The sequence below is a fragment of the Balaenoptera ricei genome, chromosome 20 (genome assembly GCF_028023285.1).
Source record: "Balaenoptera ricei isolate mBalRic1 chromosome 20, mBalRic1.hap2, whole genome shotgun sequence".
Classification (NCBI taxonomy): Eukaryota; Metazoa; Chordata; class Mammalia; order Artiodactyla; family Balaenopteridae; genus Balaenoptera; species Balaenoptera ricei.
Genome location: NC_082658.1, coordinates 53,702,113 through 53,717,613, shown reverse-complemented (window position 1 = coordinate 53,717,613; position 15,501 = coordinate 53,702,113). Strand labels below are relative to the sequence as shown.

General features: G+C 41.3%; 1 protein-coding gene across 2 annotated transcripts; it reads right to left on the bottom strand.

Moving 5' to 3' along the window:
- Window positions 1–4,084: 4,084 nt before the first annotated feature.
- Window positions 4,085–15,268, bottom strand: DERL2 (derlin 2). 2 transcript variants are annotated; one of them, XM_059907159.1, is made up of 7 exons: window positions 15,156–15,268; window positions 14,231–14,296; window positions 12,000–12,073; window positions 10,778–10,871; window positions 9,648–9,843; window positions 9,286–9,376; window positions 4,085–4,590 (listed from the first exon to the last, which is right to left on the bottom strand). In XM_059907159.1, the coding sequence occupies exons 1-7, from the start codon at window positions 15,246–15,248 to the stop codon at window positions 4,485–4,487; spliced, it is 720 nt and encodes a 239-aa protein (XP_059763142.1). In that variant the 5' UTR covers window positions 15,249–15,268; the 3' UTR covers window positions 4,085–4,484. The 2 variants fall into 2 exon arrangements, with proteins under 2 accessions (XP_059763142.1, XP_059763143.1); XM_059907160.1 differs by lacking the exons at window positions 4,085–4,590; window positions 9,648–9,843 and adding an exon at window positions 10,525–10,611 and having other exon boundaries at window positions 9,293–9,376.
- Window positions 15,269–15,501: the final 233 nt, after the last annotated feature.

The window sequence follows — 15,501 nt, the reverse complement described above, 5'->3', positions numbered from 1 at the left end:
ATAGCAGATATGTATTTTAAGAATAACTGACAAAATTTTACTTCCTTCTAAGTATTAATTTAGAAAGTCAACCCCAAATTAAATGGGAACAACTGTCTTACTCTTTTCAGGCTGCTATGATACCACAGACTGGGTGGCTTATAAACAACAGAAAGTTATTGCTTACAGTTCTGGAGGTGCCAGCATGGTTACTGTCTGGCGAGGGCCCTCTTCCTGGTTCATAGCTGCTACCTTCTTGCTGCGTCCTCATGTGATGGAAGGGGCTAGGAATCTCTCTGGAGCTATTTTATAAGGCATTAATCCCATTCATGAGGCTTCCACCTCATGACTTAAGCACCTCCCAAAGGCATCACTTCCTAAATACCATCACATCAGGCATTGGGATTTCAGCATGAATTTTGGGGGGACACAGACATTCAGACCATAGCAATATCTGTTAGCTCTCAAATTACGGATTCTGAGTATGTAAAAGACAGGCCTCAGTCCTTCTTCCCAGTGTGCTTTCCAGAGTAACCTAATGGAGGGGACATATGCTCCAAATGATTACAAGAGTACCAGGTAGGTAATATAAATGAGTGAAATAATCTCTTGATAGAGCAAGTGCCCTGTCTCTAGAAACAGCCACTAGTTATCTCTTGGCAGCAGGTGCCATGCAGGCCTGGTATTGCCAGATCTTCCAGTTTTTTGTTTTTTCAAGAAGAGCCCCAAATGAAGATTTTCATGTGAAATCTGTCAATTTAAAACACTGGCTCAAAAAACAAAAAACCCCACAAAAACCATGGTGCAGGCAAAAGTAAACACATGCATAGGTAATTCATTCATAATCTCTGGCCTAATGACCCAGCTATTCTGCAGCTTCAAAGCTAGGTGGAACAAAGAGTTGAAAAATAAAATCCTATATTGGCATTAAGCAGTGTTACACACATTGCCCCCTCCCCCAATCCCTCATATTAGTAGTCTGAAATCTGCTGTCCCTCCAAAAGAAGTCTCTTGCGGTTAAGTGGCTTTCATATGCAGATGGTCATAAGCTAATAGCTATTCAAGGACTATCTGGGCTCTTCTTCTAAAAGGTGAATTGTCAGACACATCTCATTCTTAACTGCTCTGCAATGGTCCACGGATTTAACTAGCTGTTCTTACCATGACCATACCAGCTGGTGGTCATTGTTGTTGGCTGGCTGGTTGGACCACCAAACCCCTGCCGTTGATCATGTTGTTTTGCTCCATCCCACTTAGAGACAGTCATAAGCCTCAGCAACTAGGTACAAGCTCGCATGCACATACATTAATCCCTCTATAATTAAAAATACCAGATGATAGTTTGCTGATCAATAAACAAAGTATTTATTCAGCACCCATGTGCCAAGCACTGTGCTAGGCACTGTGGTGGATACAAAAATTTAAGACATGGTTCCTGCTCTTAAGGAGCTTACATTCTCATGAAGGAGACAAGACTAATTTACACGTACCAGCTAAGAACAATACAATATATAATTTGGTGTAAGATTATGTTGCACAGACTCAAAGTGTCATAGGGATTCAAAGAACACAGGCAATGAAATAGGCCCTAGAGTCAAGGTATCTTGAGGAGCCAGGAATGGCGCAAGGCCTTGAAGAACTGAAGAGAATTAAGTTGAGGTCCCCGTTAGGGAGAAGTGGGAGTAACGTTCAGAGGAAGACAGAAAGTATGCATTTGATATGGGGGCTTACTAAGAAGTTACTGTGCATTTCTGGGCAGAGAAGTGACTTGATTATACAAAGTTCAACAAACTTAATGCAAACTTGTAAAATATGTAAGTAGCTTAGGGGATAGCCTACAGAACACTGAAAACAACGGCAGTATCGTGACTAGCTACACAGATGGCACTTACCTGTCAAAGGAAAACACAGCCACAACATAAAATGCAGGCTATGAAGGACAGATGACAATTCTAGGAAGCCCTTTACCCAACAAGCCAATAGCGCCAATATTTCCTAATTTCATAGGCCCCACAGACAGAGTGAGGGTTTCATTACCAAGAATCCAGGACTTGGGTGCTCTCTGCTTAGAGACTACACAAGAGGTATGAAAGATACTAGGACATACAAGAGTGACACAGAGAAAGAACAAGTGCAAGAGAGAAACAAAGAGAAATCCACAGTGAAAAAAACACAGCAAAATGTATGAAGTGTATCTCCTATGGAGATGCAATTTGCACGTCCATTTTTTTTTTTAAATGAACGTATACTGTATTTCTACCACAAAAAAGCTATGCCTTAGGTGTGCTTTTCAGTATTACTGGCGGAATTCAGGAATCTTTTAAATTCTACGTATGTCAGCTAAATTGGTCACAAGATTCCATGTAACAAATCTCGCTTTTCAGTTGACTTGCATTAAGAAAAAGAAGTGTGTTCTGGAAGAACCAAGATTGAGAGGTAAGCTGGGGAAGAAGTGAGGACTTTTCCTTACGTCCAGGTGAGCCAAGGTATCCGGATGCGCAACACCGGGCCGGGGATGGTGGTAGTGGGACAGGCCACTCAAATTACGAGGCCAGTGCTTGGAAAGCCAACTGCATAGGACACAGTGTAGTAGCACAGCATGGCATCCTGCCACTAGGAATTCTCATCCCATAAAATTGGAGAAACCAAAATCCCATAACGGACTGCGTTTAGGCCATAAACTCAAAATGTTTCCTGTTTTACCCAGTCATCAGTATGTTTAGACATTCCCTACTTAAATAAACACTCAGTAAATAGATTTTAGGATTAAAATTTCACCACAGATATTCCATGAATTGGATAACTCAAAGTTAACTAAGGGAGAACAACTTTAACGAGAGAAACCTATTTCTAGCCCCAAAACAATGAAGAACAAAACAAAACAAAACCAACCTTCTAATTAAAAGCTTTCTTGAACAAAGACAAGACAAAATTTAAGAATCCCATAAGAACTATACATTCTAAGATTGGCATTTAAAGTTTTAAAGCCACTTAGGAAAAAAGGCAGTCCCGTTAACCCACGTTCCATAAAATTGCAACAATCATATTCAAAGTTACTGACTAGCAGCATGTAAAGTACTTATATTAAATTCCATTACTTATGTATATTCCATTTAAAGATATTAAAATACTTTTCACTTCGCAAATGACCTGAAAATTCCCATTTAAGATGTTTATTATGTTTAATCTAAACCTCATGTTCATCCTTCTGAGGGAAATCTCACACTCTAGAAAGCAACCACTTAGCCAAGCTGGAACTATTTGGGAAATGTTCCCGGGCCTACATGCCATTTATTAGAATGATTTGAATTAATCTCTTTCCTGGGGGTATTCATTCTATTCCTCCCGGTTCTCTGAATTACTTAGGCAGTGTGATAGTAAACCTGCTGAGCCCCCAGGAAGTGAACATCTTGGGTAAGTACTTATTGAACCACTGGCATTAAGTGCCAACTTCTGTGGACCTGTCCGGTTTCTACCTGGTTGGGAAGGTACACCAGGTACTTGTCTCTGAAAGCTTCTTGGCTTTTCATGAAGCAAATGATAAATGTTCACCAGCCAAAGACCCAGGAAAAATGTATCCGTGCCTAACTGGTACCCGCTCATCTCAAGTTAAGAGTCTAACCTGTCTCCCAGGTGTAAAGAAGACCTTTCTGTTGTTTTCTAAAACGGTGGCCATGACCTGCCTTTCCCTGGATATTTCCGAGCAGAGAAATGCAGAGTAAATAAATGAGACGGTACATTAGCTTCGCGCCTACCTGACTCTCCTACAACAGAATTCCTGCTGCTACGAGATCCACCCTACCCTTTTTCTCCACCACGCTGTCTGACAACTTGAAGTTTTGTAAAACCCAAACGGAGAACAAACTATCTGGACAACAGAAACAAATCTTCCCACTGGAGCTGGCATTCTGGGTTAGTAAGTTGTGTACACAGCCATGGTGTCTCAGCCACGTATTTCCAATCTTGACATGAAATCCAGTCGAAAGCCGTGAAGACACAGGAAGAGCGGGCACGTAAACTGCTCTGAGTGCAGACCTATGCAGGAGAGCTAGGAGACATGGTGATAATTTAAAAGATCACACACAAAAGCTTTAATTCAGTGAGAGAGAGATGGAATTCAGTTTTATTTTGTCCTCTCTGAAACTTCCATTTACACCACGGCCTCGTCTATCAAAGAGGAGGAGGAAGAGGAAAAACTCTGCCCGTCACCACAGAACTCAAGTACTCAGGTACTTGTTCCTTCGAGGCAGCAGGCTATTTGTGTCTCCAGTTTTTTGGCTCCAAGAGATTACACTTTCAGTACCAGTGTAGTGAGGAACCACTGGCAAACTGCTGGAAATGTCTTCTGGATTAATCAGTGTGTCATTTCATAAAGTGCTTCTGGAGTCAAAATCTTGTCAAGCTGTCAAAAGTGTCCATACTTTTGCAACACAAAGGATAAAAGAATCCCAATGGGTATGTCACTGAGTCCTTCCCAGCTGGGTCTCGTCATTGGCACTGCCACTTTAGCCGCCGAGGCGCTGGCCCTCACCCCAGGCAAAGCCTCCTGGCCGCTCTTCAGGTAGTGGATTGTAATTTGGATCTTCATCTGGTGTATCAAAAATAGCCTTCCTAAAAGACAGCCAACAGATATAATTTAGTCCCAGAGTCATCTTAGGTCCTAAATGCTACTCCAAGGTCAAAAAGATCCCATGGGGTTTCCACCAATGGACAAGCACTACGTCTGCCTACCAGTGAAACAGTTCCATATTTTGAAGGGATTCATAATTATTTCGCATTTACATTAACTTTTACCTCCTTTACTAATTTTTACTACAAAAGCAATACATGTAATTGTAGAGAAAACAGGAAATATATACGAGCAAAACATCCTAAATCCCCAGAGGTACCGACACTTTCAATATTCCTCCAGAACTTTTAAATACGTAATTTTACAAAAGTTAGACACTACTTCTGTTTTGTAACCTTTCCCTAAATCTATCATGAATGTCTCCCCACAACCAAGGTATCACCCAACATCCACTGACAGATGAATAGACAAACAAAATGGTATATACATACAATGGAATATTATTCAGTCTTAAAAAGAAAGGAAATTCTGACATGCTACAACATGGATGAACCTTGAAGACACTGTGCTAAGTGAAATCAGCCAGTCAGAAAAGGACAAGTACTGTATGTTTCCAGTTATATGAGATACCCAGAGTTGTCAAATTCATGGAGATAGAAAGTAGAATGGTGGTTGTCAAGGACTAGAAAGTAGAATGGTGGTTGTCAAGGACTCAGGGGAAAGAAGGAATGGAGAGTTAATGTTTAATGGATACAGAGTTTCACTTTTGTAACATGAAGAGTTCTATGGATGGAAGGTGGTGATAGAAGCACAATGTGAATGTACTTAATGCCACTGAACAGTACACTCAAAATGTGTAAGATGACAAATTTTATGTATACTTTATTGTAATTAAACTTTTTAAAAAAATTAACAAGTTATTCCAAGAAAAATCACACGGAGCATAAGAAGGGATAGCAAATGTCCAAAAGACTTTTAAAATACTACTATATGGTCATTCAAAATTTCCTTAAAGAATTAACCATTAAAGAAGCATCCTCTATTTGCATTCATGTTTTTAACTGTACTTGCCCACAGCTGATGAAATTAGATTACCTGAAAACTCCTGTTTTATACTGGGGTCAGAAAAAGCGTCTATATTTCAATATGAGCTCCTTTAATTCTTACAAATTAACAATAAACAGGCACTAAAAGAAAAATAAAGAGCTGAACAAGCAATTCAAAAAGGAAATCCAAATGGTTAAAAAAACATGAAAATGTTTGCTCTCACAAGAATTAAAGGAAAGCATGTTAAAAACTGAGACCCCCCCCATCTACTTCCCAAACATTAGGTAGGGCAGAACAAAGCAGGTGTCCGTGCGTGGGGTGGGGGCGGGGAGGGGCGGAGCCATGGTGGCCCAGAGCAGGATGGGGGCGGGGAGGGGCGGAGCCATGGTGGCCCAGAGCAGGATGGGGGTTAGGGGAGCAGCCTTGCATAGGGGGTCAAGAGCCCAGCTGGGGCATGCACACATGGAGCTGGCCTGCTGCAGGGTGTCAGAGCCCGAGTAGGGTAAGGAGGGCACCCCCATAAGAGGGCAGCCTGACACAGGGAGTCTGAGGCAGAGAAGGGTGAGCAAGGCATCCATATGGAACAGGGGGACACAGTGATGAGAGATTGGCTACATATGGGGGTATTAATTAAATAAGTAAAAACATTAATGATAACAGGAATCGGGTTTCTCACTATCAGTGAGAATGGGGAAATATGGAAAGGGGTGGATTGTCATAAAACAGACTACTACTCAGCAAAAAAGGGAACAAATTACTGATACAAGGAAAACAATGTGAGTTTCAAAAACATTATGTTGAATGAAAGAGCCCTTATACAAAGGAGTATATACATACTATATGATTCCACTCATGAAGTTGTAGAACATGCAAAACTAATCTGTGGAGGGACAAAATCAGCATAGTGATTGTTTCTTGGGGGAAGGGGGCAGGGTTGACAGGAAAGGGGCTTGAGAGAACTTTCTGGGTAATGGTAATTTTATCTTGATATGAGTTTGGGTTACATAGGTATGTGTGTTTATGAAAACCCGTTAGTCGAAATCCTTGTGATTTGTGTATTTTGTTGTATATAAACAAAGAACTCTAGTTAGGGACTTCCCTGGTGGCACAGTGGTTAAGACTCCGCACTCCCAATGCAGGGGTCCGGGTTTGATCCTTGGTCAGGGAACTAGATCCCACATGCATGCTGCAACTAAGAGTTCGCATGCCACAACTAAGGAGCCCGCCTGCTGCAACTAAGACCTGGTGCAACCAAATAAATAAATAAATAAATTTTAAAAAAGAACTCTAGTTAGTGATACACATTCTAAAATATTTAGAGAATTAAGTATACTGGAATGGAAAGATGGATGGAGGGATAGATAGATGTACAAAAAGCAAGAACAGTAAACTGTTAATTGTAGAATCTATGTGGTAGGTAAATGTGACTGTATAATTTTTTCCACTTTTCTGTAAGTTTGGAAATTTTCATAATAAAATATTGGAGGAAAAATATAGAAAGGAAAAAAAAATTGAATGAATCATGTGGAGTTGTACCAGAACTGCAAGTATCCGTATAAACCCATGTTTTAAAAATACATAGATCTGAAAACATACATGTATATACACTCATATGCATATGTATATAATTCCCTTGCTCTGTTCACTGAGAGGACTTGGGAGCAGTAATACTCCAAAAGCAATAAGCACATTTGCCGCCCAGACCTTGGCCTCTAAATACCATTCTCTACTAAAAAGGAAGTAGGGCTCCTTAAAGAAATAGCTGATTCTACAACTGTGTCAAGAAGAGCACAAGATGAGCCTGGGATATCTTGCTGGGCCAGAAAGTAATAAATTGGTTTAAAAAAAAAAAAAAAGATGGGAGCATGTTGAAAAGTACTTCAAAGCCAGTTTAAGGAGGTTCCCCGTGGCCAAATCTGGGACAATATAAGCATCAAAAGAAACAACAATAATAAGGGATTATAATCCATGAATAAAACATGAAACCACGGATTCTTACAGATATAAATGAATTGAAATTTGATAAGAAAAAGGATGTTTACGTAGTCTCAAAGTACCTCTCCACAAAACACTTAATTACAAAGGGGAAAAAAAGTAACTTTGCAGTGGAGAAGCCCTGCAGATACCTTAATCAAGTAATCAAAGTGATTACCACCACTTTGGCAAATTCAACCAACTGAAATCCTGTGCCAACAGGCTGCAATCAGAAGAACGCGGTATCACTTCTCTGATATTCCTGCCACAGATGCAAAACCTGAACCTAAATGTGAGGGAACATCAGACAAACCCAAATTGAGAGACATTCTACAAAATGGGGTTATAATCTTCAAAAACATCAATGTCACGAAAGACAAGGTAAAGCTGAGGAGCTTCTCCACACTGAAGGAGACTGAAGAGACGTGGTAACGAAGTGAAACACCTGAATCTGAACTGCATTCTTCTGCTATAAAGAACATTTTGAGGACAACTGCCAAAAGTGGAATTGGGTCTGAGGATTAATGTTTATTTGCAGATTTTGACTATGTAAGAGATTGTCCTTGTTTACAGAAAGTGCACATTAAAGGGGGTCATGGGGCTCTCCCACATTTGATGAAGATGTGGGGAAATGGACACTTATACGTTGCTGGTGGAAATGTAAACCTGAATATCCATTCTGCATGGCGGTTTGGCAATAAACTGAACAGCTATTCTACTTGTAGGAATTTATCCTTTGAAAATAATCATGGATGTGTGCAAAGGATGTGCCGCTACACATGCTATATGGATGTGTAGCTACAGAATGTTCACCACTCCAATCATGGAAGGAAGAGCAAGAAGGATGTCAGTGTCCATCGATAAGAGATTCGTAAATCGTGCTCCATTCATATCGGGGGTATCATGCAGCTGTTACAATTTTGTCAGACATTTATGATGGAAAAATGATTATGATATATTACATTAGAAAGAAGCTTATGAAATAGCATTTTTTAAAGAGTACACAGATAGTAAAAGGCTCACGAATACATATCAAAAAGTTAACAGTGGTAGCCACTGTTATATCTAAATGGTGGGATTATGGAGGATTTTACTTTCTTGGTTTTGCTTATTCTATAATCAACATTTAATAATAAAAACATTTTATTCCTCAAGTGAACCCTTTTTAATGCAGTACATCCCAAGGACACAAAATTCTGGCATAGAAGGAGGTCCTATAAATCAAAGCTCTACCCTCAGGAAACTGAGATGTGAAAAAGGAGAAGGGACTTGCTTAAAATCACATGGCTGGTTGGCAGAACAAACAACCTATACCTGGTTTCCAGCCCAAAGCTATTTCCACTCTACATCACTGCTTATCTCTATCACCTGTTTGGAAGACCAGACGTTCCACCTTTAGAAACCTCCCGCTAGTCGGTTTTGCCCACTTTGCTACTTCACCTCTCTCACCTCAGACAGCATCCTTCATGAATCCAGGAGGCTCCTCCCTGGGACAGGAGGTGCTGGCGGTCAGCTGGGACAGCAATTACCACATCACCCTCAGGACACCTTGAGCCCCCTGCCGCAACTCTGGCATGGTCTGTTCCTACCCAATCCAATTGCTCCTCAACGGCAGCCAGATTGCTCAATCTCCAAATATTTACTGGCCTGAACTATGTGTGCTAGGAGCCCCGGTTTATCTGCAAGGAACACGTAACCTGGTGTTAAATACTCACAGAATAGATGGTGTTTTCAAAATTCTTATTCCACCAGGTTGATTGGGAAATACATCTTCCAAGAAAAAATATATGTGTCCAACTGCAATACCTAGATAGAGTCAACCAGAAATAAAGGATGAGGGAGAGGATTAGAAATTTGATTGCAGGAGGCTCTACCAACAAAAATTTCTTCTCTTTAGGAAGAAATGTCAAATATACTTATTAACATCTTGAAAACTAATATTGTAGTCTTTGAGCATATAACTATCAGATAATCCTATAACAGCTGTATATGAAGGCCAGGCAGAATTAACATGAAAAATAGTGACAAAATAAGTTTGCAAGTAAAATAATAGAAAAAGTAGTGCTAAGAGTCTTACCCAAGAGGTCCACAATGATTGAGTTCCCCAACAACAAGGAAAAGCCCATGAGCACCCAGGGTAGAAAGGGGGCCTGGAAATTGAGAAGGCCGAAGAAGTTCATGCGGACATACGGGTTCCTTCGGCTCCACACGTAGACAAGCATTATTGTAAAGGCCTGGCCCAAGAAAACTAAGCTCACAAACAAACCAAAAAGCTAGCAGTTGGCATTAAGGAAAACAGCAACATTAAGTATAATAGGGAAGACTGGGCAAGAGAACTAAGGATTGTGTTCTAACACAAATCTGAATTAGGAAAGGCGAGCAGTAGTTACATCTTTAGGAAAAAAAAAGCCTGAAAATAATTACCCAGAGCCATCAGGCAAAAACCTGCTTAGGCGACAACATCTGAATTGTTGCTAATTCAAATTAATATTCTGCTTCATGAAGTTCTTGCCTCTTTGGAATATGTGTTAATTCCTTGGTCAGTAATCACCATGAGGACCTTTACAAAGGCGAATCAAGCCAGCTGGAGCAAAACCATCTTGTCAGACAGGGCTACATCCAAGTCTGGTACTCAGCTGACAATTCTTTTTTCAAAAAAGTAATTTATTTAACTAATAAGAAACTACTGTATAGCACAGGGAACTCTACTCAGTGCTCTGTGGTGACCTAAACAATGGGAAGGAAATCCAAAAAAGAGGGGCTATATGTATACATAGAGCTGATTCACTTGGCTGTACAACAGAAACTAACACAACATTGTAAAGCAACTATACTCCAATAAAAACTTAAAAAAAAGTTTTGATGTTGACCAAATAAACGTCTTAACAACTTAGTTTAAAAGTAAAGTACACCCATCAACAAGAATACATCTAAGATACTTAATAGTAACCCACCTGGGTTAAAAGTTCCTCTGACTTGCTCACAGTAGAAAAGCATCCTGTCCAACCTCTAGGCTTAGAAAAGCTGTCACATAAAGTACGCTGTAAAATAAATAGGAGCCTGAAGCTAATATCTGGGGGGGGGGGTCTACTTTTATCTGTTCATTCCGAGTACCTAGTGAATTTTGGGAGACAGATGAAAAGCTTTAGGAAGACAGAGGGAGTTCTTTAATATTTTCCTGTATTTGTTCTATTTGTCGAAGGATACAGTCATTAAGAATCCACCAAAAAGGAACATAAATACAAAGTCTGCTGTCCGACCTCGGAAAGAGCCTTCTTCTAGCATTCGACAGTAACGATATCTTAAGTTCCAAGTTAAGAAAATGTTAAGCACACACATATGAAGAAAGTAAAATTTAATGCATCACTTAAGTACACCTGGGCTTCACTTTATGTGTAAGAGGTCAGCCTTTGTTTCTGTAAGAATATTTATGAGTGGTGGTATCGTTGCTTCTCTTTTACCAGGCGTTTTAGGCAAGGTGAAGAGAAGACCGGCTCGCTGGTTTACAAAAACTGTTCCTGACGGGGGAACTAAGCCAGACACCACATAAACATGCTTCCCGTCACCTACTACACCTTTTCAAATTTGTACTGTTTTTCCCATGTTCACCCACACCATAGTCTACACCATCCTTGCTTTTTCACAACCTAATTTGGAGGAAATCCCCATCACGAAGCTTCATGTAATAATCTGCTTTTTCAGGCCAGGGAGTTAAGCAGTGCTATACCTCAGTCAATAAGGAGGCATTACAATGAAAAAATTTAATTATTAGAAACTTACCAGAATGATATACCATACAGAAGACACAGGAATCCATCCTAGGGCAGGAATCCTGTCACCCCTAAAAGGCCCTCTGTCTACTGCAGATGAGCTGAGCTGTAACTCCCCTCTTAATCCAGAGGGTCGGGGTGCAGGAGAAATGCCCTGCTCAGTGGCCCCAATTACCATCTGATCAGAGCACAAGTCTTCCTCTCTTTCAACAAACTGGAACATGGCGAGCCCAGGAGACACGGCACTGTCTTTCCAGCCAGTAGAACCAGCAACCAAGATCCAAGGAGATCTCAAGTTCTCCATCCCCCACGAACCCACTCCCAGGCTGTGTTTTATCACTTGGGGCCCGCCGGTGTTATTTTGTAAGTACGCCTCAATTAAATCACTTCTGCTCTCCCTTGTTCAGATTTGTAAGTGGCTTATGGGCAGAAATGTAAACATTTTACGGTTAAATACCTCCCATTTGAATAAACAGTGACCTACAAACACCCTCGAAACATTACTAACTGACCAACTATTCTGTGTATCACTGAGCCAGTAGCCAGAAGTTACAGCTAAGATGGTAACAAAAATAACAGGATTAATAATTTCAAACTTAATATTGTATCTCCTAAGTAAACCTAAAGTTTTTATGCTAACCCCACTTAGTAAAGGATACAGAAAAATCATGTTAAATAAAAAATTGAATCCAACTGGCCCAAAAAATAAGAAATTGGTGATTAGCCTCCATATCTGTTAAAAGAAAAAAAATCAAGAGAAAGATAGATTAAGTAAAATATACCAGGAAACATTTTTATAATAAGACGAAGGAGATATCCTATGACTACAAGGGTTGGAAGGCCATGAATAGGTGATACTATGTCTGAACTCAAAAGTGAGGCACACAATCTGACACTGAATTTTTGTGCTGCTTCAGTGAAAGACATCACTTGCCCCAGGAAATTTCTAAGGATAGTAGGACAGAAAACTTGAAATTGTGATTCTTTCTTTTTTTTTTTTTTTTTTTAAACCCATACCATATGGTCAGGCAAATTATGGGAAAAGTTTGATGGAAAGACTAGGTTAATTTGCAGAATAGGAAACAGTGCTTTCATATATGTAGCATCACAATCTAATGAATAGTCTCAAGATATGAAAGGAAAATTGCAGGATCTACTATCAATTGCTAAGAAATGTTTCTATATTAGTCGTCAGAAACATCCAGAGTGAAGAGTAACTCTAAAGCAAATATTCAAGTTCTAGTCTGAACAAAGAGCCAACTCCCTATAAGTAAAGACCTAATACTTTAACAATTAGAGTCTAATTGGTAGATACACAGACACTCATTTTCAAACCCTGATACACTCTTACCCACCCAAACCATCCACGCCTGCAATAAAAACAACTACTCACAATGATAGAACACTTAACATTTAAAGTGTTTTAAAATATTATGTTCTCTCATGTGACCTTAATTATCCTGTGAGATGAGCAGGTCGGCACTACCATCCCCATTTCACATATGAGGAAAGTAAGAGACCTGGATGATTTTAAAATGGCCTGCCCAAGGACACACAGCTTGTAGAGGGCGACTGAACTCAAACTTAGAAATCCTAATTCCAACTGCAGATACGTGGTGTCAAGAGTTTAACCTCAGGGGCTTCCTTGGTGGCCCAGTGGTTAACACCCCATGCTTCTACTGTAGGGGATGTGGGTTCGATTCCCTAGTTGGGGAACTAAGATCCTGCATGCCACATGGGTGGCCAAAAAAACCCCCAAAAAACAAAAAAACAAGAGTTTAACCCCAGGCAAAATCAAGTCTCGTTTGTTTGGATGGAGCTATAGCTCCCAGAGAAGGCCATGTGAGTAGAGGAGGAAGAAGGCAGTGATAAGGGTCCACAGGTCTGCTTTATGCATCATTTAATTCTTAAGAATTGGTAACTATTAAAGTTGAAACAATTCAGGATCATTTACTACATATTAACTGCATCCAGGATTTTAGAGTCCTCAACCTAGTGAGGAGACAAGCATATAAATAAGTGCAAGTATGAGATGAGAGATAAAAAAAAAAATATTTACAGATACCCTAAGGACACAAGGGAGGATGAACCTGAGAAGGCTACACAAAAGCTGCATCTTGAAAGACAAGCTGGAGTTCAGTGGGTATAAAGTGAATGAAACACATTTGGGACAGAGGCAACAGCAGGTGTAGAGACAGAATTACTGGTTTTGGGGTCTCTCTCTTACTCCAACTATAGCCTATATGATCATCCTAGAACAGGAAAACACATCTCTCTTTTAGCACTCAAATTACTGGAAAGGACCATCTCTCACTGTAATCTAATACGCTGGCATGTTGTCTTAGATGTCAGTCTTCCGGAGTTCTGTTAGGATGATGTGATCCCTGGAAGATGGATCAGAGCGCTAACTGAACTGAGTCTCTGAACAGGACCATAGCAGTAACACCGAGGTGGTAGGGGTGGTACATGGTGGTGAGTGCACAAAATAAGGGCACCCTGTGAGACTCTCCCTGGACAGCTAGCTCATCAGTCTCCTCTCAATCTATAACATTAACTTTGAACCAGTGATTCCTAAATACAGGAACTGGACACATCAAGTCAACACCATGCAGGGAACTTTAAAAATAAAATACAGATTCTTAATTCCTACCCTTGGTGATTCTGATTTGGTACATGATGAGAGGCTTGAGAATCTCTTAAAAGTTCCAGGCTGCAAGAATCACTGCTTTGTATCCCCCCAGCCAACCCCCTCGCCCACCTCCATAAGCTTTATAATCAAGTATTCCCACTGAATTCTTTGAGACAGTATATGACAGAATTAGCTACTAAAACGTAAGAAAAACAAGTTTAAAAACGGATACATTAATGGCGGTTGTGATGGACCACTTACTTGAAAGTGTTTAAAGATTAATTCGGGATTGAAGTACAACTGAAAAGGTGTGATCAATTCCAACTGCTAAAATAGAAAAAGAGTTTCTTCAAGGAAGTCAATCAAGAAACAAAATATCATCATTTACAACAAAAGATTAATAGGGCCAGCAATTTCCCGCTCGCAGTCACTTAGGCTGAATCATTTAAGGCTTTCTTCTTAGGCTGGAGGAAAAGGTTGGTAAAGAATTGTGTAGAATTGATACAATTCTTTGTATTCCCCAATACCTAACACAAAATAAAAGTCTGTTTGATGTTTCAATAGTTGAGGGTAATGTGAAGGTATGGAAGGCAGGTGGTGATACCTTAGATACAGGGCAAGTAAGAGCAGCTGCTACGAATCTGCCCAACACATGGCCACCACCTGAAACAACTGTGTGAAGCAACAGAATTCACTCAAAAGAACCAAGACTCAATACCTTGCCACCGTGAGGGCTGGGTGCTTCCAGCCAACCTCTATCACAGACTCTATTTCAAGACTTTCCCGCTCGACAACTTCCAGCTTTCTATCCTCAATATCTACGTTTCTCCAGTAAGCGGACCCTCCTTCCACTAGTCACCACGGTATCATTTGGCCACCGCAGGAGTTCTCAGACACGTTTCCTGGGTGGGCGGCTCCCGCAGCCCTGACTTGGTACAGATCCTGCCTTTATCTCTCAGAAACTGACCCGCAGTCCTGATCCTCCAGCCCTCTTGGAGTAGCACTCCCTTCTAGGGTCACCGGATAAGCACTCACGGGGCCACTCCGAACCCCAAAGTGAACCCTGTATGCCTCCACCCACCCTTGAGACCAACCCCTCTGAGCTTCCCGGAGGCCCAAACCCGTTTCCCGAGGACCCGGTTATATCCAGCCCGGATAATGAGAAGCTGGCGCTGCAGCTGCTCACCACAGCGGCGGTGGTGAGGACGCAGGCGGTGGTGTAGGCGCGGCTGACCGGTGGGATCTGCAGGTACTCCAACCGGAGGCTCTGGTACGCCATCTTCCCCGCCGCCGCCGGCCCCCCCCCACCCCCACTTCCCCTTCCGCCAGTCTGTCCCAGCGGCGGGGCGGGATCGGGGCGGGATCAGGGCGGGGCCCTCCCCTTTACGCTGCTGCCCAATCAGCGCTGCTCAGTTGGTCAGCCACCAAACGCTAGAGCCCGAATGAAAGCACACCCGCCAATCACGAGTTGTGTCTCCGCGGCGGCCCAGCCTCGCTTCTCCACCCACCTACGTCGCGGGAAAGAGCGTGAG

Bases quoted from the DNA above. Each gene is read 5' to 3' on its own strand.
- DERL2 (XM_059907159.1), bottom strand. From the start codon at position 15,248: ATGGCGTACCAGAGCCTCCGGTTGGAGTACCTGCAGATCCCACCGGTC. The intron at 14,297-15,155 runs GTGAGCAGCTGC...TTTCTATTTTAG, and splicing joins TCCTCACCACCGCCGCTGTG to CAGTTGGAATTGATCACACC. The intron at 4,591-9,285 runs GTGAGTATTTAA...GCTGTCTTTTAG, and splicing joins TTGAAAACACCATCTATTCT to GAAGGCTATTTTTGATACAC.